The sequence below is a fragment of the Cataglyphis hispanica genome, chromosome 3 (assembly GCF_021464435.1).
Source record: "Cataglyphis hispanica isolate Lineage 1 chromosome 3, ULB_Chis1_1.0, whole genome shotgun sequence".
In the NCBI taxonomy this organism is placed as follows: Eukaryota; Metazoa; Arthropoda; class Insecta; order Hymenoptera; family Formicidae; genus Cataglyphis; species Cataglyphis hispanica.
The window spans coordinates 8,068,080-8,094,815 of record NC_065956.1 but is presented as its reverse complement, the minus strand read 5'-3'; the positions used below and the strand labels follow the sequence as shown (position 1 = coordinate 8,094,815).

Genomic DNA, 26,736 nt, shown 5'->3' with positions numbered 1-26,736 from the left:
CAAAAAATAAATTCATCGATCGAAGAGAGAAAAATATGTAGACCGGCGATAATTTGCAAAATCATATAAAGATATCTTGACGTAAATTTTATTCTTTGCCTAGAAATGCGTAATTCGTGTGTCTCATGCGTATAAATACGCATACATTAATTTTATTATAATAAAGATTTATGTTATTTTTACGTCTGACACAATGCGTTGCGCTGCGGGATATATTTTTATTTGACGAGCATATATATTTTTGCTTTACAGAATATGCGCATGAATATGGCAGCTGAGAAAAAAGATTATATTCATACTATATTTAAAATTCTTCAAACGATTAAAGGTAATCTACGCTCAGAAAAATTATTGGAAAAAGTATCTATTCAAATAGATACTTTTTTAATATAAATGGCCGGGTTAAATAATAAAACGTCAGTTTTTAATGGAAGCACGAAGAAATAATATCATTGAGCATTTTTTTTAAATATTGACAAGAGAGTACTGAAAATACTGACGAAAATACTGATCCGATAAATACAAGCGTTACTCAATTAATAAATCTCTACCACTGATCTATCCCATTGTTTTGACGAGAGGAAATAAATTTTGAAATATTTTTCTATTGAGAGCGATGATGAAAGAAATATCAGAAACATTACGGCTATCGATTTTCTTTTTATTCTAAATTCATCGAAAAAATTTCTACATTATAATTAAAGATAGTTACATGGGATCGCATAACCAGCAGGAAGATCAAAATATTATTTTTTTTATTTTTTTTTTTACAGACGTCTCGTTAGAAGCTCGTAACTACGCGCGAACAACGATAAATATGCGAGTACGTTTCTCTAAGGAACTCGGGGCATTTTTAATTACGCCTAAACGCGTGAAAACGATGCCGGTGAAAAATTCTCGACCTATATCTACGAGAGATGCCTTTTCCAACCGCGGGGAAAAAATAACTAAAAATAACGGGTCGTGAGTGAATAAAGGCCGCATTCGAAGCACGCAAAGGTCGATTACGAGCGGAACCGAGCGAGTATCCAGGCATCAAATCCTACTGCATAATTCCACGCGCTGAGTATAACGTGTCGAAACTTAGATCGTCACGACTAAAGCTAATACGACAGCGCGTTTCTTTACGACCGAATGAAACTTTTGTTTTTCGCGTTGAAGCGAAATGAAATAAAGAGGAGCGCGCGCGCTTTCATCCGTCGCAGATGAAAAATGCGACGTGTATAATACCTGAGGAGAAAAAAAAAAAAAAAATTGAAAAGACCTGTTTGTAGCCGCGTTCTTTGATCTCGCCGCGATCAATATTTAGATTAGCGAGATTAATATCTATCTCAATATTTAGTTAAACATTTATTAATATCTCGATATTGGATATTGATTTTGCTATGTGTGAATATGTTCTATTTATTTAGCTATATCTCATATCCACGCGTACCTGGAAAAGACGACGGAGCGCACAGGTGGATTTAATTAAACCGCTCCTCTCTTGAAAGCTTTCCGGATACGGAGATACAATATCGGACCATTTCGTCAACAATTGATAATTAATACGACGATAAGAGTATTCGTGCTCTAAATTAGCCGTAGAGCCAATTCGCGATTATACCGTCATAGAATAGTCATCGCAAAGTGATAACGCAATGTCAAAATAGCGTCGCTTAAATATACCTTGTTTTTTTTCCGTGTTTTTAGCGACGACCTGAAATTGCGGTATAAATTGCCGCATAGAAAGAAGGAGAAAGAGAGAGAGAGAGAGAGAGAATAAGAGAAGGAGAGAAAGTGAGGGATGGAAAGAGAAAGAGAGAGAAACAGCGGCGCTTATATCCTCGAATTCAATTACACATGAATAGCTGGCATGAATATTTTCGCAACGACGTTGCAGACAGCGCTCGTCTTGGCCTGAAGCGCATATATAGCGACGATGAATCCGATCGATCGGGTCCCGCTGACCGACCTGCCGTTCCGCGCGCACGATCTCCGGATCTATCGAGTGCGGATATCCGCAGCGGCGCAAAATTGCGGCCCGCTCGTAATTACGTCGCCCTTTCGCCACGCCGAGAGGGAGGAGGGAATCGGCCCCCGTCTCTCTCTTTCTCTCCCTCCCTCTTCCTCTCTCTCTCTCTCTCTCTCTCTCTCTCTCTCTCTCTCTCTCTCTCTCTCTCTCTCTCTTCGTCAAACATTCACAAGGGCGCTTTACGGTGTGCGAAAGCTACAACGCGGTGTGTGCCGCATGAAAAAGAGATCAGTACAATGCGCATCATTATACGCGAAGGGGGTAGAGGCAGGCCCGATCGATCCGCAACGTAATTTTGCGAAAAGAAGCGTGCCAAGGGCCGCGCGTTCTCGTTCGACGTTCGCGAGAGTCATGTCGACATCCGTTCCATCGGCATTCCAGCGGCATTGTTCAATTTGTCGCGGTCTTCAACATCGCGATTGACGCGATTCCTCCCTCTGTTTGACATATTTCCTTTGCCCCCTCTCCCCGCACTTTTCATCCTTTTTTTGATTTTTTTTTCCCTTTTTTTTTATTACGTTTCGTCGAGTTTCACGTATGTGCGTCACACATTCCAGCATGTAATTTAATTTAAATCACTTGCTTGATTCAGTATATTTTATGTGACACATATATGTATAATGAATGCAATTTTATTCTCTATATATTCTATTTTATCTAATTTTATTTTCCATTCCGGCTTTTTATTTCCTCTCGTTTTAATAGTTTCCATTTTTGTCTGTTTCGTCCCGCTTTTTATTCGATCCTATTTGATTTCGATGTTTTTTATTCTACACTCTGTCTCTCTATATTACAATCTTCTCGGCATTATTACATACGAATGCAACAAAACATCGATTATCGCGACAATTAAATTAGTTACATTTTTACGCTTGCACGTCGATTGCACGTTTTTTGCATTTTTTACTGCACGAGAAGCCCCTCTGTCATTTAACAACGTTAATTTGCGCAAACGCAATCGTCGCTTAATTCATCTACATCACGTAATTATTCTCGCGCTAACGAATTTGTTCTGTCTCTGTCACTGTCTCTTTCTCTCTCTCTCTCTCTCTCTCTCTCTCTCCAGCTCTTTTTTTTCACCAGTTCACATCGGACAGCGAAATGACGAATGTATCTCTTGAAAAGATCGGGTCTTGAATTCGACACTTCTGGATGCGGGTGACGGCGTTAACGATCGCCCTGCGGAAACGCCCAAAGGCGACGGTAGACACATTTCGAATCTGACGCGCGCGCACGTACGCACGCACGCACGCACGCACGCGACACCCGCCGCTTTTCGCTTGACACGCGCATCACTACGCGTATCGTACGCCGAACATCGTATAGGTGAAATGGGTCGAAATGGACCGGGTAACAAGTCGAAATGCGCTGGGTAGACAGGTCAATTCACGAGTGGTTTCGTCTCACCCACATGCTCCCGCTGTTGAACCGTCTGTCAAAGAAGGGCGTATAACGTTTACGATATATTCGGGTATCGCGCGTTCTCATTTCGCGAAACTAAATTGGAATTGAAAAGAATGAATTTTTTGGAAGAGGGGATTTGCATTTTAATTACGTAGCTAATTGTGGAATTCAAAGCTGAGTCTCTCTCTCTCTCTCTCTCTCTCTCAGCGGGGAAGGGATTAAGAAGTTATCAATGAAAACTGCATTCGCGAGAAAATGACGGGTGCAAACAATGTAAAGTCAATATTGCCATCAACACGTCGACTGTTTAATGCGACATAAATATTGATGCTTTAATTAATATTAATTAATATTAATTACTTCCATTTTACACGATGCGCACTTTTGCTTATTAAATATTTAATGCGTTATACAAATATAGGTAAATATAAAAGAATTTTCTTGTCTTCAATTATTCATCTTTACGTTAAGAGATTTACATCTCTAATCATTTTTTTCAAATATCTAAATTATTTTTCTCGGGATTTTCATTTATATTCACACGTATTTGATTTTTAAATAATTTTTAAATAATTCACAAATTAATTATTTTTCTTATTTTATCTTGTACATAATTATATCATATCATTATATCATTTTCATAAATTTGAGACAAAAAGTAACAATACAGACATATTTTGTTTATATCTCATGATCAGAATCCCCTAAAGTGCTATAAAGGCCGTAATACGATAACAAAAAAAAAACTTGCTCTCTCCCTTATCTCTCGCAACTTAACTGTAACTTTCCTCTTCGTATTCAAATCTGCTTCCAAGCAGAACATAATATAGAATAAGGATATTATTGATATCGAGGATAAATGCTATCCGACAGTTTGAAGGGCCACCCTAACAGCCAAATATTGAGCCACCCCTGATTCCTTCCCCAACGTCGTCTACTCCCGACATAGCTTCACAAAGAAAGTTGCAACCCTTCGCGTCACGCTTTCTTATACGCCTCGAAAACGTAAATCATTTCTACATCTCGGATAATCCGTTTTATTTCTCTATGCTAGTAAAATTTTAACGATATTTATAGGATAATCAGCGGGAGGAGAGAAAAGAGAGAGGAATTGAATATAGGATTAATATTGGGTTTTTAGTACGGAATTAATTATTTATAATATTTGATTTATAATGTTTATAATATTTATAGTATTTGATTTATAATGAATATTAGTTCAATATTTGATAACATGAATTCGCGTTTTTATTCGCTTAGCTTATTTAATGCATATTTAAAATTTTTAAATATTCAAATATAATTATATTGCCAAAAATTTGTGTGTGTATAATTGTTATCTGTAATTTTTTTTTTTTATTTTCTTTTACTTTTTTACAAGCTTCACATTTGCCTAATTTAATTTGAGTTGTTCTCTAAAAAAAACAAGTTGACATTATTGCCTCTTTTCACTAGTAGCTGTCATCGTGGAAATAGCATATTTTGACAGTTCGTACAGCTTAATAATTCAATGTGTTATAATAGTCATAAAAAATAATTTATATAAATTAATTTTATTTATAATTGTACTTTTTTTGCTGTGTTTGGAAGTTTTTTAAATTTCTTTTTTTAAATATATTCAAGATTTTTTCAGATAAGTTTTAAAAACGTTGTTATAATTTTTAATATTTAAAAATAAATTACAATACTTTATGTTATATTTTATTCTCAGTAATAGATCGCTGGCAGAAAGAAAACATCCATGAAAAATAAGAAGCAAAAATCTTCGAGAGAGAGAAAGAAAGAAATTTTAAAACCTACTTGAGGTCTGACAGACTGCAAACGCAAAACTTTGCTTTTACCGGTTTATACATGTAATTTTATCACGTATAGATTAAAAATTATAAAACAGTATATATATATATATAAATAGATAGATCAAAAACTAAAAATATAAATATATTATTACTATTTTATCTCAAAATAAATTAAAAATATATTATACTATTATAAAATGTATTAGCTATTATATAAAATATAAAACGATATACAATATTAATGTGCATACAATATACATATAAGAAAATTAAATGTAGTACAACAAATGCGCGCTTTTATAATGTTCTAGTTAGATTAAACTAAAGTTAGATCGTGTAAATTTGTAAAATAAACCGTATTTATAATCACGTATTGACGTTATTCTACCGCGTAAAATAATTGAATTTTCGTTAATCCAGAAATTGTATTTAGACATGTAAGTATGTCGTCTGGGTTTATTCATATTTGAAAGCTTGTATATTTTCCAACATTAAAACGGAGAAAATCTTGTTAAAATCAATCAGGCAATCGCGAGCGCATAGAACTGGGCCAACTCTCGAAAAATATATAACGTATATCGAACATTAAAAGTAAAATTGCTGTTTTCTTCATTTCTATCAAGCAAAATATCATGAGGAGGATTTATTAAACATAGAGTATTAATAACTTCTGCATTGATACGCGATACTGATCTGCGATAATGTAGAACGAGATCTTCGAATGTGAAAGGACTTATTAAAATTAAACAAAATGTACAATAATATAAATAATCTCGTGGGCAACTATCTACTTGACATATTATTTTGTGCTAGTTAGATCTTTCAATTTAGCGCTCCGCAATTCTATCTTGTAAACGATTTTCACGAATTGCAGTTTGACAGGGGATCGAAAAATTCTCCCACTCATATGAAGATCGTAGAGCAAGCGGATGTCACGTTGCGTGTAATTCGATACGCGTTACCTCACGAACAGAATAGAACAGAAATTTTCTCGTTCGTTCGTTCATTCGTTCGTTCGTGAGATAATAACGTGCCAGCAGAAATGTCGCGTTATATACGCCCCTGCTTCTATCGCCCACCCCTAACGCATCGTGACTTTGCTCACGTCAGTAAAGGCGAGACTATTACTCCTATAAAAGGCTGGATTAAATAGCAGAAGGGAAGAATCTTGGCTTCCAGAACATTGGATCAGCATGATGGTTATATTTTTTCCAGCTGGAAACACTTCTACTATGTTATCTTCGACCTCCCTTAACACTTCGTCCCTGTATAATATCTCGTAAGACCAGAATGCCCCGGTCATTATACGCGAATCGCTAAATACAGGGTGGGTACTATCAAATTGACGGAGTGTATGATACATATAAATACTCAATTTCTCTTGATAAGATTTGAACTAGGATTTGTAATACAGATGTTTATTAAGTATAGCTCGACTTTGCCCTTGGCGGAATTTACAGGTTGAACACATCGTGATCTCATAAATATTGATAAATCTTGTATATAAGATTTTTTAAATTTTCGTTTTAAATTCAAACTTTGAAAATTTATTTATTAATAAATTGCTAATTAATTTTGAAATATTTTAAGATAATTAATCTTTGTTTTTAATGAAAATTTCATCAAGAGTTTTTCGCAGCTTTCCGACTTTTGCAATTTTATAAACACTCTTAATTAAAGACACTTTAAAATAATATCTTAACTAGAAGTTAATAAAAATATATAAAAAATATATAATAAACTATTATATTAGTTTTTTTATACAATTTATAGTTGAATTTTCAAGGCTAAGTAAACTTTGCAACTTCGTCCTCACTTAGATTCTAGCGCAAAGAAATGTTGATCTACAAATTTGCCGAGCATACGCTTCTCAAGTTTGACGTAAACTTTATGAAACACCCCGTATACCGGGTAGGTCCCTCCCGGTGCCTCCAATTTGTTTTCTCATGAATACTTTCCTCCGATCCTGGCGACGGCGTGAATGCACCGTTCGCGCAGTCGCACTCACAATAGATACAGACAGTCGCCAGGAAAGTAAAATGCGAATTAAAATCTCGGGGTAAGTTTTTGCCACCCCTTTATTTCATACAGCTTACATATTAATTTTTGCTTACATATTTGCGCAAAGAAACAAAGATTAAGATGATAAAAAATCTTCTAAAAGTGAGTAATTTTAATAAAAATTAAGAAATGTAAAAAAATATGGTTTTAATAAAATTTATAAACATCACATATTTTATCGTAATTGGTTAAAAATATATATTTTTATGTAGTAATAATATTTTGTAAGCAAATATACAAATTATATATAAAATATCGCAAGAGAAATATATGCATGTAAAGAAGTTAAAAAATCCATAAATTTTAATTGAATAAAATTTCTGATAATTTAAAGAGCAATATTTAATTAAGCTTGTCGCACAGACGGCTAATTATGAATTGCAATATAAAATAGATAATATCATGAGATTGTATTCTTCTTCGTGTCATATTTTAATGCTTTAATGTGATAATTAGATCACAGTTTTGACAGTTTTGATTACATAGTCTGCCATTTGATTCAGATAAATAGCTCAAAAGTTTAAATTTGTCATTTAATACAATTTAACACTTCAGTTCAGAATTTAATCTGATACCACACTATCGAATATTGAAATTCACAAGACCGCATCGAATAATAATCCTTCTCCATATATATCTCTGCGAAGACTAAAAAATTCCCGAAATCTTATACAGGGGATAGATTTCGCGTACTCCTCGTCGCATTCCGGGACATTTTGCGGATCATCGTCGTGCACCCCCTGCACGGACAGCCCTGCGCGGCAGCACGTTCTCCACCACCCCCTCCGTAGAACGGGGCTGTACATCGCACGGGCATCGAAACGCGTCGAAACGCGAGGCGGCCGGATCGGACTGACTCGCGCGAATCGATCGGCGGCCCCGCGTTGTCGTCGTCGTCGTCATCGTCCTCTCACCCACGACGGCGATTATAAGCGGCGTGTCCGCGCGACGAGGAAGCGTGCAGCGCGTCGCACGCGGCAGCACGCGTCGCGAAAACATCGAGAATTTCACCGTCATCGTCGTCATTGTCGTACAGTGCGGAAAGTCGTGGAGGAGCGCGAGGGCTCGAAAAACGGGAGGCTTTCGGTCTCGTCGAAAAGACGAGAATCGTGGGAGATTCAGCCGTCGATTTGCCGGCTCGAGATCGGACCGGATTTATTTGCTGTGAAAAAAAAAAAGAGTGAGAGATTTTCTTGAAAAAGGATTATGAGAGACGATCAAATCGACGTAAAATGTTGAAATTTAGCGTCCGATAATCGGTGACTAACAACGAATGTGCGCGTGTAATAGAAATTGGTGCTTTAACTAACTAATATACAAATTGAAGAGCAATTCGGAGAAGAGGAGATTGGAAATTTTGGGAAACATATGCGAATGATTGGCTGTGCGTGAATGGCCGTATCTTCTGCGAATAAAAATCGAGTTATCAATTACGCTTGTTGAGCAAAACGATTAACGCTGTTTAAAAGGCTGAAAAACTGAACCAATCGATTCTAAATATCTTTTAAAAGTTTTTTTTTTTTAAAGGGAGCGAAGCGAGCGCGCGCGACAGAGAAAGAGAATCAACGAGAGGATGAATACTGCCCATATTTATCGCGCGCGGAAATTTTTACTCCATGTCAAAAAGTAAAACAATTCGCGCCATTAAAAAGCGAAACGCATTTGCCGCTGTTGAAAAATAAAGTCAGATTTATACAAAAGTAAATTTTTTCACGAACTCGTCCATCGCTTTCGAATATTTTCCCGTTTCTACGTGTGTTTTATATCGTAGAGTTTTTACACATATACGCGCACCTTATACATTTTATATCCCCGACAGTGTCTTTTCCGCCAAAGTCCTCGAAATGATACGAGGGATGATTGATCACTGCGGAAATTGAGGGCCAGCACGATAACAACGTAAGGTATCGTGCTAGTATCGAAGTGCACGTCTCTCCAGCGATCTGTCATCGCCATTGTCGAATCGCCTAAAAGCGGCTCTAAATCTACCTACCTACCTACCTACCTATCTACCTAGTTACCCCAAAGGGTTAATAGCCCCGGAGGAACGATAATCCCCGCAGAGAAAGGCGAGTGACCTCTCTCTCTCTCTCTCTCGTCAAAACGCGTTGCGCCATTTCAGGTGCGAGCTTCGACGAGTGCTTTAGATGTGCTTCGAGGTGCGCTTCCTCGCGAATTATAGGAAAGGCGAGGAAAGAAATTCAACGAACATCAAAAGAGCCGGTGATTAATGAGCGCGGGTAATTAAGAAACATTAGGGAAGAGGCTGCCGAACGACTCCTCGTACTATTCGGGGAGAGCGTGTCTCGTTCCCCGCCGTCCCCGTCTTCTCAAGAGGATCCTAGCCGGAGGACATCGTCGCGGGGTTGACGGTGGGAGGAGGCCGTCTACCTTCGAGGTAAGAGGAAGTGAGAGAAAGAGAGAGAGGGAGGGTGAAAGAGAAAGAGAGGGGATGGGAGGCCTTTAGGGGTGGAAAATCGTTGGAGAATACCGTCGCGGTGAAATCACTCCTCTCGAACGCTCGCGAGACGATCAGACCACGAAGCATCCCCTGCCAGGCCGTCCTTTTGCCTGCCTTCGCTCCCTCGCCTCGTTCGGCTGGAAGTGGAGGAAGTGGCTGTCTGATCTCGAACGGAATGACAATAAGACTCCCTTTTGATTAATTGACAGAACGGAGAGAGAGAGAGAGAGAGAGAGAGAAAGAGAGAGAGAATTAGTCTTCTCATCGCTCGGAGCAGTGGATTGTTTTGCAAGTGTTAAGAAGTTTCGGCTGCTTATAGAAGCGACTAAATGTAACTGTAACCAAGTAACTTGAGCGTAAATATAGCGATTTAAACGAGCGAGCGACGCTTGAAATAGTCGCGTTGAAATACGGAAATACAGCTCTTCCCAAGGTGTATGAGTGAACGCAAGATCATTAAAGTGAATTAATAAAGATAGCTATAATACAAAAAAGGATATACCAGTGAATCAGCCTGTAAAGAACATTTCAACGTGCAAAAAAAGGAACGCTCTCGAGTGCAACGATTAATCGGGCGATTGTGATTAACGACCGTCGATCCTTCCTCGATTCGAAGTGATTCTACTAATTCCTCTCGTTGCATCTCGAGACTGATCGAGGGAAATTTTTCAGACGCGTGGAAACAGAGGCGTACGCGACAATAACGCGAATGATTTCGGGGGGAGACGGGATATAAGTAGAGTGGATCGAAATTAGAATTGTGTGCAGCCAGTGGAAGAGGGTCGGCGCTTGATCAGGCGAGCCGGCCGGCCCCAGCCAAGCTGCACTACTGAAAGGAAGTCGTTTGCTTAAGAAGATCTTTTACTGTACATATATCTATACACATACACATATATATATATATATACATACACAGTCTCTTCATAAAATTGTGTATCACAATCACGAAAAAGAATACTCTCGATGAGAGTGTATCTCCGTTCACAATGGAACGATAATTATAACACGTCAGTAAAATTTGTAACAATCGATCGCATATCATCGCAGAGGAAATATCGATGGAATTTCGATGCAGCTCGGGTGTTTTTGTAATGTCCATCTTTATTTGAGTCGGAGTGCACGTCAATTTGAAACGTAACAGTGAGTAATCCCGACCTCCATGCATCTTTCTGGAATACCGGGATGTAATCGTCAACGATAACCGAACGATAACAAATCACGGCGAGGACAACGAGAAAAATTGGAGAAAAGACGAGGAGTTGAGGCGCGACATAAAAGCTATAATTTACGAAGGACGAATTGGTGAAAAATAAAGGAATAACGTAAAACGATAAGCAAGCATGCAACGAGAAAAAGAGAACGCCATTGTATGTAACAACGTGACTGAGGACAATAACGCTAAGAGAGGATAATCGAAGGCAATCACGTGAAAACATGAGCCCTTGTTGAACTTGATACCGTGGCATAATCGAAAACAGCGATATATTTTAACAACGCATCGATCGGGACGGGATAAATATATAGCAACAGTAATAGACGAGACAGCGTTGATATATCAAGTCGGTGCCGAAGGTTTGAGTCCATATAAATTTTTATCTGTCAAAGAAAAAAATGTATGGTATTATTCCTTGTTTTTTATCAATATTAATTAGAAAATATACATTTGTATTTTTTAAATTACTTTAAAATCACTTCTTAAATATAATTTGCAAACTCAAATCTTAATTACTAGCAAAAAATAATAACAAAAAGATTTTATTGTTTAACAATAAAATCTTTCTGGAAAAAAAAATTTTATTTTTTATTTTTAAAATTTTTTATTTTTTATTTTTATCGACATATAATTCTATATATAACATATTATACACATGTAACATGTATATAAATTAATATACCGATCTAAAAAATAATATGTAAAGTGGACAAAAGAGAGTCGTGGCAAACCTTTTGCACTGACTTGACAGTGATACGGTGCAACGGATTAAGAACGCGAAAGAAGTTGAAGATTTCTCATTTAGATATTTTCGATGTGCTTCTATGACGGGCGCTCGAACTTGAAGGATTCGCGCTTGAGTAAGTGTGCCGCGTGTTCGTCCCGCATGCAAGATTGGGACGCGTAGCCGGTGACAGGACGGTCCTCTCGATCGTGGAATGACAATAAGGGGGCAACGTGCCCGCGGGATGCTATCATGCGGAGGACGACGGATTTGAGCGGTACGCCAGCGAGGTGTCCGGCGAAGGTGTCGCATCCCTTACGTGGGATGGCACTCGGGACATTGGCCGAGATTGCGGTGAGACTCGTGATTAGCGGCTACATATTCGCCGTGGTCGTCTACGTGAATGCCAGCGGCAACTGGGATAAGGACGATGACCTAGGTACGCGAATCCGCTCACGATCGGGATTAACCGAATCGTCGGAATATACAGTGTCCCAGAATTACGCTTTTATCTTTCCGACTATAGATTTTGTGTCCGATTTTTTTTTTCCGACTCACAGGAGTTCGAGTGAGTCATCATTCTTGACGCGATCGGAGGTCGCGATTGCCGTCACGCGTTTCTGTAACTCGAGTTAAAATTCTGTTAAAGTAGAGTCCACTTATAAAGTCCAACAATGAACATACTTACTTATTTATTTTTAGTAACAAAACAATGCTTATCAGTAAATTCTTAACTTCTCTACCTTAATAGAATTTCATTTCTGAAATTGAATATATCTAAAGTTTAATTTACGAGAAGTTCTTTAAATGCTAATGACTTAGCTATTGATGTTTCGATAGTCTTGTTGAGGAAGTATCGATGGCTTAATCAAGAAATACGTAGTTAAAAATTTATTTGGTGATTTTGGGACACGTACTCTTGGGTATCATATTTTTCTAAAAAAAAATATATATGTACATATAATAAAAAGTTATACAAAAATTAAATATAAAAAATAAATATAAATTCAGACATATTTTTATAAGAATGCATTCAATTTTAATTATTAGAAAAAGAAGAAAATTGAATAAAATAAAAAAAATATTACTCTCTCAATTTTCTACAAAAATATCGGGCAAGAAAGTTACAGTCAAGCTTGTTAGCGATTTGTTTGCTTTCTTTTAGATTAAAGTCACATTAGATATTAACGAAGAAAGAGAATTTACTTGATAAAGTTATATTAGTCTTAATTTTGCTGGTATAACTTCGATAGCAGTGCGTATTCAGCATATTCAGCATAGAAGCTCTATAGAAATTTTATGCGCAAAATGGAATCCAATGTGTATATGTATTTCATAAATGCATATTGAAAAGTGGAAAACTGGCAAAGTCATGAGATTGAAAACTGTTAGAATAGATATTTATGAAGTTATGTTTTTTTTTTCAAAATAAAACTGGATCGAAATGTATAACAGCCAAGGTTGAATGCACTCTTAAAAACGTTATAGAATAATATATAAGCTCCCGTTAGTGGCATGTGTAGACTTGATCAAAGCATGAGAAGCTTTCACAACTTATGAATTTATAATCTACCCCTTACAGCGATTCATATAAAGTTTTTTAATTATATTTTTTTCAAAGTTTCTTTTCCTCATAATTATTTGAATATATTTTGTCCTAAAGTCTTATTCAAACTTATTTCCATTTACACTCACGTGTTGTCAGTTCCCATTTATATCCTTGGAATAGCTTCAATATAAAAAACGATACGCATTTAAATAGATGGAACAGATAATAATCGCGCTGATACAAGAGAGAAAGATGCTAAAAAAAAAAGATAAATGGCTCGTAGCATGTACATTTTTCATCGAAGCGTCACAAACAAACGTGAAAACGATATCCTGCCGGAAGAGTTCGTATTCGTGTTACAAACGTCGTTCGATTGATGAAAATTGCGGCGTATCGGAAAACGGGAAATCAGACGCAGCTTGTTGCGCGATCGGACCGGAAATCACTTAGAGCGTGAAACCTGCTCAAAGAAATGTTGCACAGCGTAATTATATTTCGTGCTGCGCTGGGCGGAAATTCTCCATTATGCGCGAAAACGAACTTCATTAGTGATATTTTTCAAGCTGCTTTCCCGTCGCTTTATTCGAAGCAAAGAAAGCAAAGCGGCTTTCTTTTTTATATCGCGAGACAGGACGCTTTCTCGCGTTCAAAAAACGGAATGAAAAATTGGAGAGAGAGAGAGAGAGAGAGAGAAACGATCCTTAAAATATCTGTGCATTCTTGATACGCGACTTTATTTTGTAAAATGATATTATATTTGTTTAGAAAATCATCGATGATGTTGCTGCAACGTAATTAGAATCGCGACAAATAAAGAATAGATTAATAAATTTAATCTCAATGTTTTTCATCGCTAAATCTCTCTCTCGTCCACTTGAGTAATTTGTGCGTATTTATCTTTGAATAATTTTACTTATAATATTTCTTACTAATTTAATAACTTTCTAAGTCCTTTCATAACATGAAAGCTAACGTTACAGCTCATTTAACTTATTAACCATAAAAATTCACAAAATGTCACAAGTTATTGTAAATGTAAATAGTCTTTAAAATTATATTAAAGTTTAAAACTACATTATATTATGCAGTAGCTTTGCGCATTTGTTAAAATTATTAACTCAATTATTAAGCAACCTGTAATGTTAGCTTTTTCATCCTAAGAAAATACAGGAGGTATTGTAAGTAAAATTATTCAAAGCATGTTGACGTTAATGAGATTTAGCCATGAAAGTACTAAAAGTCGCATTGTTATTTACAGCAAATTCCAAAGAAACTCTTAAAAATCAAAGAGACTGAGGGGACTTTATAACTCTTTAAATTCCCTTTTTAACTATTTCACTCAACATATAAATAAATGAAAAAAAAATATTTATGATGCAAAAAAAAATATTTTTGATCACTTGTAATTACCTATTATATCGCAAAAAAAATTTTTTTTGTAAAAATATGATTAATTTTCTCCTATTGAATACCACGAAGAGGTCATTCAACTTTGCAAGAATCTGAGTAAAAAGAACGTATGATAAATAGATAATAACGTACTTATAAAAAATGTAATCTTTTTGATAGACTCGATTATCTTGATCTAATCGATTCTCTACCAGTTGAGTTCAGACATAAATCGATGAGACACAAAGAGTCATTCGCCGACAATCATCGCAATATTAATGATCCTTCTTTTACTCTCTCACAGTGTCCACGTCTAAGGTCAGCGCCGTACTTGGTCGTACCGCCACTTTGCCTTGCGACATTGAGCCGTCCACGCGAGAAGATCGCGTCTACATGGTACTTTGGTTCCGTGATTATGCGGTAAAACCCATTTACAGGTAAGCATTATCTTATAGTGTATTATGATCCATTAAAAAAAAAAAGTTGTGAGGAATTACGCGACAAAAAACCTGTCTGTTTCTATTGTAATCGGTAATATACAGAGTGAAAATAGATATATTATCACATGTCTAATTAGTAATATTTTAATTATTAGCAAAGATCATTTCTTAAAATATTCAAACACGATGGTATAAAAATTCTTTTAAATATAAAAATGGCATGAAAGAAATGCGCGAATTATATGCCTCTTTTCAGTTTTGACGTACGGGGTCGGGCTTTTAACAAAGCCCTAAACTGGTCAGACAGCACTGCCGTAGGGCCTAGAGCCTATTTCGTCACCGTGACGAAACCAGCGGCCCTTTCCCTGGAGGCGGTTCAGCTAGACGACGAAGGGGTCTACAGGTGTCGCGTAGACTTCAAGAACTCGCCGACCAAGAACTTCCAAGTGAATCTCACGGTGATCGGTGAGAGAATACTCATTACCGTAACGACCGCTCTGTAACATTGCCCCGGTATGATTAACTGCGCTCCTTAACGCGTAAAACGCTTCAAGATCGTCCAAAGATCTCTCTCGTGGCAGGAAAAAGGAGGGGGACCGGGGGCGGAATATTAGCTGCAGTTGGCCGATACGTGGCGGTCCTTTTTCATCTCAAGATGCAAAGTTGCTTGGAACAATCTCGCCCCTCCTCCCCCTCCCATTTCCCGTCTTTCGCGGTTTCGCTAATTGAAGGGCCCGGCGCGGTCTAACCCACTTTTCTCAGAAACTTTGGGGGAAGAATTAATCGAAATTTCATTTTTGCAACTTTCAAATTAACTTTTGCGAGTTCTTAAAAAAAAAAAAAAAACGGAGACTCGAGAACCGCTTATTCGAGGCTTATTATCCGTCAATTATGGAAAGCGAACACTTCACGTTCGCAATATTGTTCGCAGTGCCGCCGCATCAGCTGTTCATCTATGACAGTTCCGGGGTGCAGGTGGACAGCGTCGCCGGACCATTTCAGGTCGGCATGGAGTTCGGCTTGTCCTGCGAAGTGAGAGGAGGTGAGTAAATTGTCGTTCATTCTGACTCGACTGATATCTTTGGCTTCAAATTGTTAAGAAATTTGCAGATACAAGTGTATCTTACACATCTTGCAGTCCGTCCGCGAATTAATTACATTTATAAAATTACATTTTTAATTATGCGCCCGAGAATATTTCATTTATACATTTTCTTTCACACGCCAAGAGACGGTAAATTAGCATTAGCGTACAATTCATTAATTTCATGCATGCGAATCGTATCGCGGTAAAACAATTGTTTCTTTATAATCTTCCTCTTTTCATCATTATCCTTTTTCGAGAGCGATTAACGTTAATGGCGGAGACAGGAGGTGAAATACGGTGTTCCAGGAGGTAAAACAAATCTCCCAGTATTTTAAAAACAGCAATGAATTTGCCGGGCACGATTCTCGTTACACGTTCCCATTTGTAAAATTTTATCCGTTACATAATCCCTCCTTAAGAGAAATCAGGTTTCTCATTAATATGTTTAGTCAGAGATACGAATCTCGGCGAGAGAGTGTGACAAATTACCCGACTCGGCCCACATTACACGCGTAACTTCCGGTGTAAATCCCCTACCTCTCCCTCTTCCGAGATCGCGTGAACAAATAAAAAGAAGCAGAGAGAAAGAGAGAGAGAGAGAGAGAGAGAGAGAGAGAGAGAAAGAGATACACTAATGGTTTATCGTTGGCAATTAAATACGAGCTCTAGTCTACACTAAGTGGCCAGACTGCGTATTACGCGGGTGCGCCCGATCGGAGACACCCGGTATTAAGGGTAATTATGGCCCCCGGTGATTTGTCTACTGTCACGCGAGTCTGATCGACGACGGTACGCGAAAAGAGAGGGGTGGGAGGGAGAGAGAGGGTAAGGGAGAGGGAGTTAATTAGCCGCGTATAATTTCCGTTGCTTTCCGTGCTTTCGCCGGCGCGAAGGGAAACCCACGCCGGTGGTGAGCTGGCTGGTGGACGGCAAGGAGGTGAACGGCAGACTCGAGGAGTTCGAGAGCATCGTCGTTAGCAAATTGACGGTGCCGCAGCTGCGACGGGAGCACCGCAACACGACGTACAAATGCCGGGCGAACAATACGCATCTAATACCGCCGCTGGAGAAGACGGTGATCCTCGACGTTTATCGTGAGTGCCTCTATACATTCTTTATTTTTTCCCGCGAGGAGAAAATATTTTCACGGACGCGCGAAAGTGACAGTTTAATTTCGCTTATTCGAATCCGATATTACCGATTCGATTGATGCGATTAAAAAATGTAGGAATATCTATGCACATTTTTCTGTATTTTTTCACTTGTACAAAAATTATATTTATTTTGATTTTCCTCTATACTTGTGGTAGGTATGTAAAAGCAACTGATTTTTTAACTTATTAAGCGATAAAAAAATATCGAAAAATCAAGAGCCACTGAAGGATTAATACGCTGATTCATTTTGATTGCATAAAGCGCAATCAATTGCGCATTTCGCAGTTATATGTGCTGCGAGTGAGAAAACCTCAGTTAAATGAGGTAAAGCATACATTTGACAAAAATGGCATTTATTTGCTGCAATATTGGTTATGCAACCTCTAATTATGCTTTTGCAAAGTTAATCGAAATCCCCGTGGCATTTAGCCTGTTAATAATTCACATTAGTTAAATTTCGACCGCGAAAAGTAATCCTTTCGCATTTATGTTATCGACTCGATAAATTATTGACAGGTTTGTTGAAAATAGAAGCAGGGTGAGCCTGTTATACGGATAATTGTGGCTTATACTCAATCATGAAAGTAAATTTAATTTTCTTTTTAATTTATTCAGATGTAAATATATATATAATTATATTTAGAAATAATAATTTTCTATAATCCATATAAATAAATATTTTGATTAAAAGTAATATTTATAAATAATATTAAAAAAAATTATCACAATATCTTATACATAAATATTTTCATTAAAAATTTATATTTATTTAAATTTAAACATTAATGCGATTAATAAGAAGAAATATAAAGAACAAGGAATCAAAGGAGATATTGGAAAAAAGATTCGCATACTTAAATATTAATTACTATGACCTCGCAAACTCATACAATAAAATTGATTCATCGATTTATTCTAGTAAAACCGTTAACCGTGAAGATATTGTCGAAATTAACGATTATGGAGACGGAGAAGGACTACTCCATCACCTGCGAGACGACAGGCTCTCATCCCCGCGCCCGTATCACCTGGATCGAGGGAAATGAGACGTTTCGGAATGGCAAGGTTGATATAATGATATTGAAATGCGACATACAATTTTTTTTTTTAATAATTATTTACATTAATTAACTCCTCACGGATCGTTTTCATTTTTACATATATTTTAGAGGGCACATTCCTAAGTAACACGCACTTTGAATTTTGTGACGCTCTCTTCTGAGATATGCGATATTGAAATATCATAATTTTCGCATTTATTTCTATGATTTTTTCGCTAAATCTTACATGCGTATTGGTTTGTTTTTTTTTCCACTTTTTACGCGAGATTCAACGCAAATCTATGTCTAGTTTTTTGATAGTGAAGCCCCTCCGTAGGAGAGATAGAACATACTGTCTCTACGCATATATTTTTTAATGCGAAGTAAGGTTCCACAGGTTTGTAATTTTCCACTTTATATTTACGCATTAAAAAGTATATGCGTGGAGATAGTATGTTCCACTCCCCTTGCGGAGGGGTTCCACTATCAAAAAATTATAGGTTTGTATTGAACCTCGCTTTGTGTGGAAAGTGGAAAAATCCAAGGAGTTTCGTCCCCGGAAATGTAAACAAACACTTTTTCCACTGTCTGTTTTACACAAATACAACGTAAACAACTTTATTTTTTTTATTTTATAACTGAAAAAGCATTGAAACTGTGAAATTTTAAAATTGCTTATCTCTAGAATCAGAGAGAGCGCCACAAAATTCAAAGTACGTGTTACTTAGGAATGTGCCCTCTCTAATATAAGTAAAAATAAAAACGATCTGTGAGATGTAAACATTTACCTTTTTTTCTTTTCTCAATATTGACTTCAAATTTTATCCCATCTGCAATTATCGAATGTGCCGACAGATAATGGAGAGCGGCAATGCGTCCGTGGTTTTGAGCACGCTGATATTCTCACCTGTCCCCGACGATCACGGAAAGATCCTCAAGTGCCGTGGCGAAAATCCGGCTCTGACGGATACGTACTTGGAAGATTTCTTCAAGCTAAATGTCGTCTGTAAGGAACTTTCTGAAAACTCTGCAAATATAATTATGATTATACCGTGAAATCAATTAATTGCAATTAATATGATGCTAACATCTAATAAATAAATTTAATAATTAATTTTTTCAATGTTGCGAGAAAAATGCACTTTTATTTGTAAAGAATACGCGCCGCAATATTTTCTGACTACAAGGATGTTTAAACATGGAATGTTCTGTCAAAGTAATCGATCAATTTTGATAGCTAAAGTATATAATTTAAAGTCGATTGAAAAATATAAAATATGAATGACATTCGATAAATTTTTTATTTTTGCCTTGAAATCAGAAATCATGAATATGTTGCACGAATAGTCGCGTGTTTTATCAATATCCTCTTGCCTTTATGTATTTCGGCGATTTAGTATTTCACGGCTTTTTTTTTTCGAGATCTGTACCGAAATATTCTATTACGTACGATTGCATTACATAAAATATTAAGCTACTCGAAAACTTCTCTTCAGTTCCGCCTAAGGTACAGTTGCATCTGGGTAGCACCCTGAATGCGGAAAATATAAAGGAGGGCGACGATGTGTACTTTGAATGCAAAGTCCGTGCTAATCCGGAGCATCACAAAATCACTTGGCGCCATAACGTAAGTCCACAATAATAAATCTAATTTATTTATTATAATTAATCTAATTTATTTAGTTTAATGAATCTAATTTAATTTAGAGCATTCTATGAAGTCTTACTGTTTTTTTTTCTAGAATTTTAATATAATTAATTCTAAATTGTTTTGCCAAAAAGAAGTCCGAGTATTTAATATGTTTGAAAAAGAATTCTGATGATTAAACGCAAAGAATAAAGGTAATACATACATGTCAATTTGTTGTTATTCGAAAAAGAATCAATACTTTTTTATTTCAATAAAAATCAACCTGAGTCATATGATACTTTATAACAGAGTTATCTGTAATTTTCAAAAAAGTCAGATTTCTAAAAAAAAAAAAAGAAATTTATAAGAAATCGAAGAATCTTCGCCTTCGTCATCCTCTCGATTTTTATAAAAAATGCAAGAAAAATTTGAAAAAAAGTATATACTAAATTTTAAGTGTATATCGAATATTTGTGAGGAAAAAATATTTTTATTAAAGAAGGACTTTTCTTTCCCTTCTGGTCAAAAATAGTTTGTGTGGAGCGAAAAATTTTACACGATATCGATTTGCCACCTTCTCTTTTCTTATTACCAAAGAAAATATGATATAAAACGCTACCGTACCTTCAACCTACGTGTTAAGCGCGTTAATCCATCAATGACAGGGCGCCGTGCTGACGCAAAACTATTCGGCTGGTATCATCATGAGCACCCAGAGCCTGGTGCTGCAGGGTATAGGTCGCGACAACGCGGGAAATTACACGTGTCTCGCCAGCAACGATCGCGGAGAAACGACGAGTCCGATTGTGAATCTGAGAGTACAGTGTAAGTAGATACGCGAATTCGATCTCATAACACACATCGATCTCCCCCCAAAAAAGCGGACGTATAACTCTGGCGATTGAACGTCGGCAATTGTAGGCAATCGATCGGATTGTAAATTAAAGTTTCGCTATTTAAATATAGAGAGATATTTATAGAATTTATTTCGTATATATTTTACATAAATAGATTTAAATATCTAAATACGCATTATTTATTATATAAATATTCATGTGTAAGTACATACATAAATATTTAATACACATATATTCGCATCGAATCAATGGCGAGATCTACATATAAAAGTGAATTATTAATACGTCCGATTGTCAAAAAGATATATTATTGCGGTAAAATTAACCTTTGACCTTTTCATATATCGCTAAAAGTTACATTTAACGTTGTTCCTCCTGTTTCGTCCGGTAAACTCCAAAATACGCGTTACACAATGTGCCAACTGCGCGTAATTGTGTTCGGTAGCGGAATATCGCGGACGTCAGATATGAAGGATTACATTTTGGAACAATTTATTTTCAACCCTCCTATCCAAGCCCTACGGCGAACAACATAATTCTACCGATTAAGGGCGAATAAAACGACGCTTAAACTCGGTATAATCCCTCTCGTCGTCGAAGTTCTGCCGATCGATAGCGGAAGATGAAATTGTTTCGCCTTTCGATAATTTTATTTCTTTTTTTCCCCGAAAATATGTACGAATCATCTTCACTTTTCTTTTCTCTCGTTACGCGCGACCAGTCGCGCCGGTTTGCAAGTTGAAGGAGGTAACGATTATCGGGGCTTCCCTGGAGGAGTCTGTGAAGGTGCGCTGCGAGGTCGACGCTGACCCCAGCGAGGTGGATTTTGTCTGGGAATTCAACAACAGCGGCGAGAACTTCGAGGTCGCACCGGCCAGATTCGACGGTAACAATGGCACCATGAGCGAGCTCGTCTATACTCCCGAATCCGAAAGGGATTACGGCGCCCTGACCTGCTGGGGTAGGAACGTGATAGGGAAACAAGAGACGCCTTGCATCTATCAAGTCATTCCGGCAGGTAATACATTTATCGCGTCATAAGGAGAAAAAGATGGAATTTTCACCAGTTTTTCTTTTTTTTATCAATTCTGTTTTTTTTTTTTTTTTCAATTTTTTCTTGTATAGATATCTCGGAATCAAAATATGAAAACTCTTATCGTCCCTTTCGCGCTTTTAGAGAGAAATATATTTTATATATCTCGGAAATATTTAAATGTTATATATTTTCGTATTTGACGTAAACATATAATATTTAGATGTTCGCATATGTTTCACAGATGTTTCGAACTGTCGGCGCGGATATTTATGCTCTTTTTTTTTATCCAACTCACTTATAGTTGGCTCCTCGTACACGATGTTTTATAAATTCAAAAATATTTGTTTGAATATTAATTTTCTGCAATGGAGCGCATTATTTTTTACTTCTTCCATTACATTTTATTTAAGATTTTTATTTTATGCTTCATTTGTATTAAATGTCAAAAAAAATTTTTTTTTTATATCATACATATATCTTGATTTTTCTTTTTGAGCCTTTCAACAATGAAAATATCTAAAATTGTCAAAAGATAACAGGCACACAGCTGATGTGTGAATATGAATCTTCTAATAAAATCTAAAAGCTTAAGTAAAAAGTTTCAAAAGAAGACTACGTGTATATATATATATATATATATATATATATATATATATATATATATATACACGCAAAAATTCTTTTGTGATAAAGACGCTTTTGTGCAGTGAAACCAAATTCCCTGAACAACTGCACCATCAAAGCGTCACTCAATCAAAGCTCGGAGATCCTAGAAGTCGAGTGCGTGCCGGGATACGACGGCGGGCTCCATCAGGAGTTTCGGCTTGAGGCTTACGAGGTGCTGACTGGCACTCTTCGAGTAAATATTTCCAGCGTATCGGCCGATCTGCCGATCTTTCGAATCGCTGTGGCAGATCTCCTGCCAACCACGCATTTCTACTTGGTGACGTACGCCGTGAATGCCAAGGGCCGCAGCGAAGTGTCGCGGCTCGAGGACATAATGCTACGAGATTCGGAGAAGCACACGGGTAATTAAATTTTTAAAAAAGATTTTTTTGTTGCGCAAAAAAAATTTGACTTTCGCACAAATGTCCAAATTAAATTAATTCTCAATCTACAGCTTGTTTCCTGTTCTTTCCTTTCCAGCTTAATATGTAAATAGACCTGTATATTTAAAACCTGATCTATAGTCCATTTATAATAATAAAATAATAGTGATAATAAGCAAAACTAACACATCGATAGAACATCTTTATCAGATGTATTATATCTATATAGATGTACTATATCAGATAATCAAACCCTTTTCAAATTTCCAAAAAATAATAATTTTAAAGTTTTTTCTTTTTAGAAGAATAATTGATTCGATTTGAGAGCAAAATTTAAATGTTTACTTTATATCTTTTGTAAAAAGGAGATTAAATCAAACAAAAATTAACAATATTCTATAAAAAATTGTTTTGAAAAAAAGGTCAATAGAAATTTATTCTGTATAATTTAATTTACCATCTTCGAAATTGACAAGTAATTCAATTTAGATTTTCGATAAAACTGTTAAAAAAATAATAGAGCTCTTAATCTAATAATAATTCTAAATTAAAATCTTTTATCAAGCTCTGTTCGATTTTATTAAAAAATATGTAAATAATTGATTTTTTCAATTAAAAATATATTAGATACTTCTTATTTCTCTCTCTCTCTCTCTCTCTCTCTCTCTTCTAAATCAATGAAAAAAAAATCATGTTCCTATCATAATTTACGATTTTGCAACAGATTTAACACGTTTTTATTATCACTCATACATAATTAATATCATTGATTTTAATGATAATTTTGTATAATAATCAAGTTTATAAATAATTCAAAATACAAATATCACATCGAGTAAGCGGATTTTCTTACACAATAACGTGCCATTCTGCAAAATGCATGCACTTAAAGATACCGGAGTTAGCATGCTGCCGTTGATTCTCCTGCTGATCGGCTGCCTGCTGGCCTTCGGCGTGACGGTGATCTCGGTGATGCTGATGATGTATCGTCGCCGTGGCACCACGTCGCCCGTGCACATTGAACCCTACATGAAGCAGCCGATAATCACGCCGCCGGACTCGAGGAACAATTCGATGCTGGACGTGACCCACGGCGACCACACGTATTTCGTCGAGTACACGTTGAAACAGGTCACCGATTACACGCTCAATAATCAGCCGGATATCATACAGTCACCGCAAGGTAATAGACTCTTATTATCCCGATTTCTGACTTGATCCCACCGAATACAATATCCATCGCGGAAATCCATCGTTTAAAAAAAGAGAATCATTTCACACAAAAGAGAGAATTATTTTAGAAATGTATAGAATATCAGAATAAGTCTTACAACACAATTTCTGTGTCATTGATCAAAAAGTCCAATTAAATTCGTCATATTTCATATTACATATTATTTTGAATCAACGATATTTTGCGATGGATTTTCCTTGTCAAATAACAAATTCTAATTTAAGTTGCTGAGCATGAAAAACAAGCAGATGATAAAAATCGCATTCGCTTAAAATAAGAGTTAAATTTTGGAACATCTCTACTTGTTACGAGTGTTGATACTAAATTTATTAATTTTTTTTTTTTTAACATTGTCTACTTAGTTTCTATCCTCAGCGTTTTATTCCAATCGGAAGCTGTCGGAAGCTGTCCATAAAATAAAATACAATGTGTAAAATTAATGGAACGAAATTGTGCGAATATTTCAGATCAAGATAAGATCAAACGCGAGCCACAACTGTTTCTGCCAGTGAGACCGGACACGTTGTTCGCACCCTACGATATTCATAAACAGGGGCTGCAAACGAACAGATGCAGCGTAAGTCAATTTCAAAAATGATACATTCTTTTAGAAATAAGAGATTACAGTATATGATACAAATGATATATACTATTACAAATGATATATACTATTACAATCTGTAAATTGATTCTTGAATGTCATATCTAATATCAATATCAAGTACATTTTGTGTCTTAATTGAGAAAGGCAAGATTTACTTTAATTCTTGTATTAAGATAATCTCGAAAATATATTGCGACAAGTATGTGACACATACTTTTGTCTCAATTCCTCCTCATTAACAATTTATTATTCCCTTATATTTTCTACAATTATCTCAATAGAAGAATTAAAGTAAAACCTTTGATTCCTTCCTCGGTATTTTAAGACTTTAAGAGATAAAGTTTCAATAATTCGAGAGATTCCAAACTCTGATTTGGAAGATTAGAAACTTAATCTATGGTAAATTGAATTTCTATCGATCGCTATATAAATTAAACCAGATTAATCCAGCCATCTCTAACCAATCTCAATTCAACTATAATGCAGTCTGTTATGAATAATATCGATCCTTTGAAACAGTTGGCGAAAGATCAAAAAAATAATCACCATTATCAAGGTATCTCTATTCAAATCGTGTAAAAATATTCCTTGAAAAATTCCTTGAGATTTTTCAGGTATTTTTTTTATTGTATACGTTTTCTGTTTTTTTTTTTTTTTACTCAAATAAAGGAAAAATATAGAACTATTTGAATTTCAAATGCTAGATTTACAAACGACTGAATGCACTGAAAAAAATCAAACAGCTTTCGTAACTTGCACAACATTTTCATTTTTTTTTATAATTACAATTAAAAAATTACAATTAAAAAATTACAATCAAAAATATGTATTGCATATTCAATATTTTGTTGAGATATTAAATATACGAACAGAAATAAATATATATATTTTTAATATATTTTCAACTTATAATAACGACTTTGCTGAAAAATTAAAAAAAAAACTCTCCGAGTCCCAATAAAATTCCATGACAATTCCCAGATTTATCCAGAGGTACAAAAGGAATCTTTGAGAATTTCAAAGGTTTTCCATGTTTTTCCCGGGAGTAGACACCCTAAACCAGAGAATAGACTCCTTTAAACTTTAGATTCTCTTTTTCTTTGTGTAATATCATTCGTATTAAGACGCTCAATATTTTTTCTCATTTGACAGCTGAATCCATTCTCCGCAAAGTCCTGGGAACCTATCAGCTTCAAGGCCGATCGCAACCTGATGAAAGAGATCATCATCGCCAATTCCATACCTGGCCCAGAGAGCTGCGTGTAAACTCGATCGCGGGAGTGAATTGAGACGCAAATACATACATACACATACACACACACATACATATACATATACATATACACACGTACACACTACATAGCACAGAACGATCGATTTCAAAAGCCTAAAAATTGTATCGCGCGCGTCAGTTGGACACACGCGGATATCAACGCATAGTCAACGAATCTCGTGTCTCGCTTGTTAACGCGCGCCGGTGTGACATATCACGATGACGATATCGTAGCAGATAACATACATATCAGCATATCGTAGCATATCGTGGCGCGCCACGATCTCTCCCGAGATACTCGGAAGTTTAGATCCCCGTCGACCCAGCGCGAGACCGGGACGAGAAGTCGCGAATCGTCGCGACACGACCTAGTCACATAATTTATAACCGAACGCTACACGTGGTGTACTATTCCAAGTTTAATATATTTTGTGTCAAGTCTTGAAACGTCTCGTTATTTCATAGCGCCGTTATCATCTCCTCTCAACCGTTCTATTCTCTCTCGCTCTATATAACATGTACATATTGCTTTAATTCCTCCGCTTACATTACTAAATCAGTTTTATTATTATATTTTATTATTATATATTATTATATTATTATTTTATATTATTATATTTTATTATTTTTATTACAGTATATTTTATTATTTTTTATATTTTTATATAACTAAATCATTTATATAATTTATATGTTATATTTTTGTTTTCTACATTTTTA

General features: G+C 36.0%; 1 protein-coding gene across 5 annotated transcripts; it reads left to right on the top strand.

Annotated features, from left to right (window-relative positions):
* The first annotated feature begins 8,172 nt into the window (after positions 1 to 8,172).
* LOC126848230 (neural cell adhesion molecule 1-like) lies at positions 8,173 to 26,463 on the top strand. Of its 5 annotated transcripts, none has more exons than XM_050588946.1 (15): positions 8,173 to 11,265; positions 11,755 to 12,112; positions 14,916 to 15,048; positions 15,308 to 15,516; positions 15,983 to 16,093; positions 17,032 to 17,232; positions 18,213 to 18,358; positions 19,189 to 19,339; positions 19,830 to 19,960; positions 20,629 to 20,788; positions 21,542 to 21,838; positions 22,564 to 22,884; positions 23,798 to 24,088; positions 24,607 to 24,716; positions 25,896 to 26,463. In XM_050588946.1, exons 2-15 carry the CDS (start codon positions 11,926 to 11,928, stop codon positions 26,007 to 26,009), a joined length of 2,562 nt encoding a protein of 853 aa, XP_050444903.1. In that variant the 5' UTR covers positions 8,173 to 11,265; positions 11,755 to 11,925; the 3' UTR covers positions 26,010 to 26,463. The 5 variants fall into 5 exon arrangements, with proteins under 5 accessions (XP_050444903.1, XP_050444902.1, XP_050444899.1 ...); XM_050588945.1 differs by having other exon boundaries at positions 8,173 to 11,295; positions 11,656 to 12,112; XM_050588942.1 differs by having other exon boundaries at positions 8,173 to 11,308.
* Positions 26,464 to 26,736: the final 273 nt, after the last annotated feature.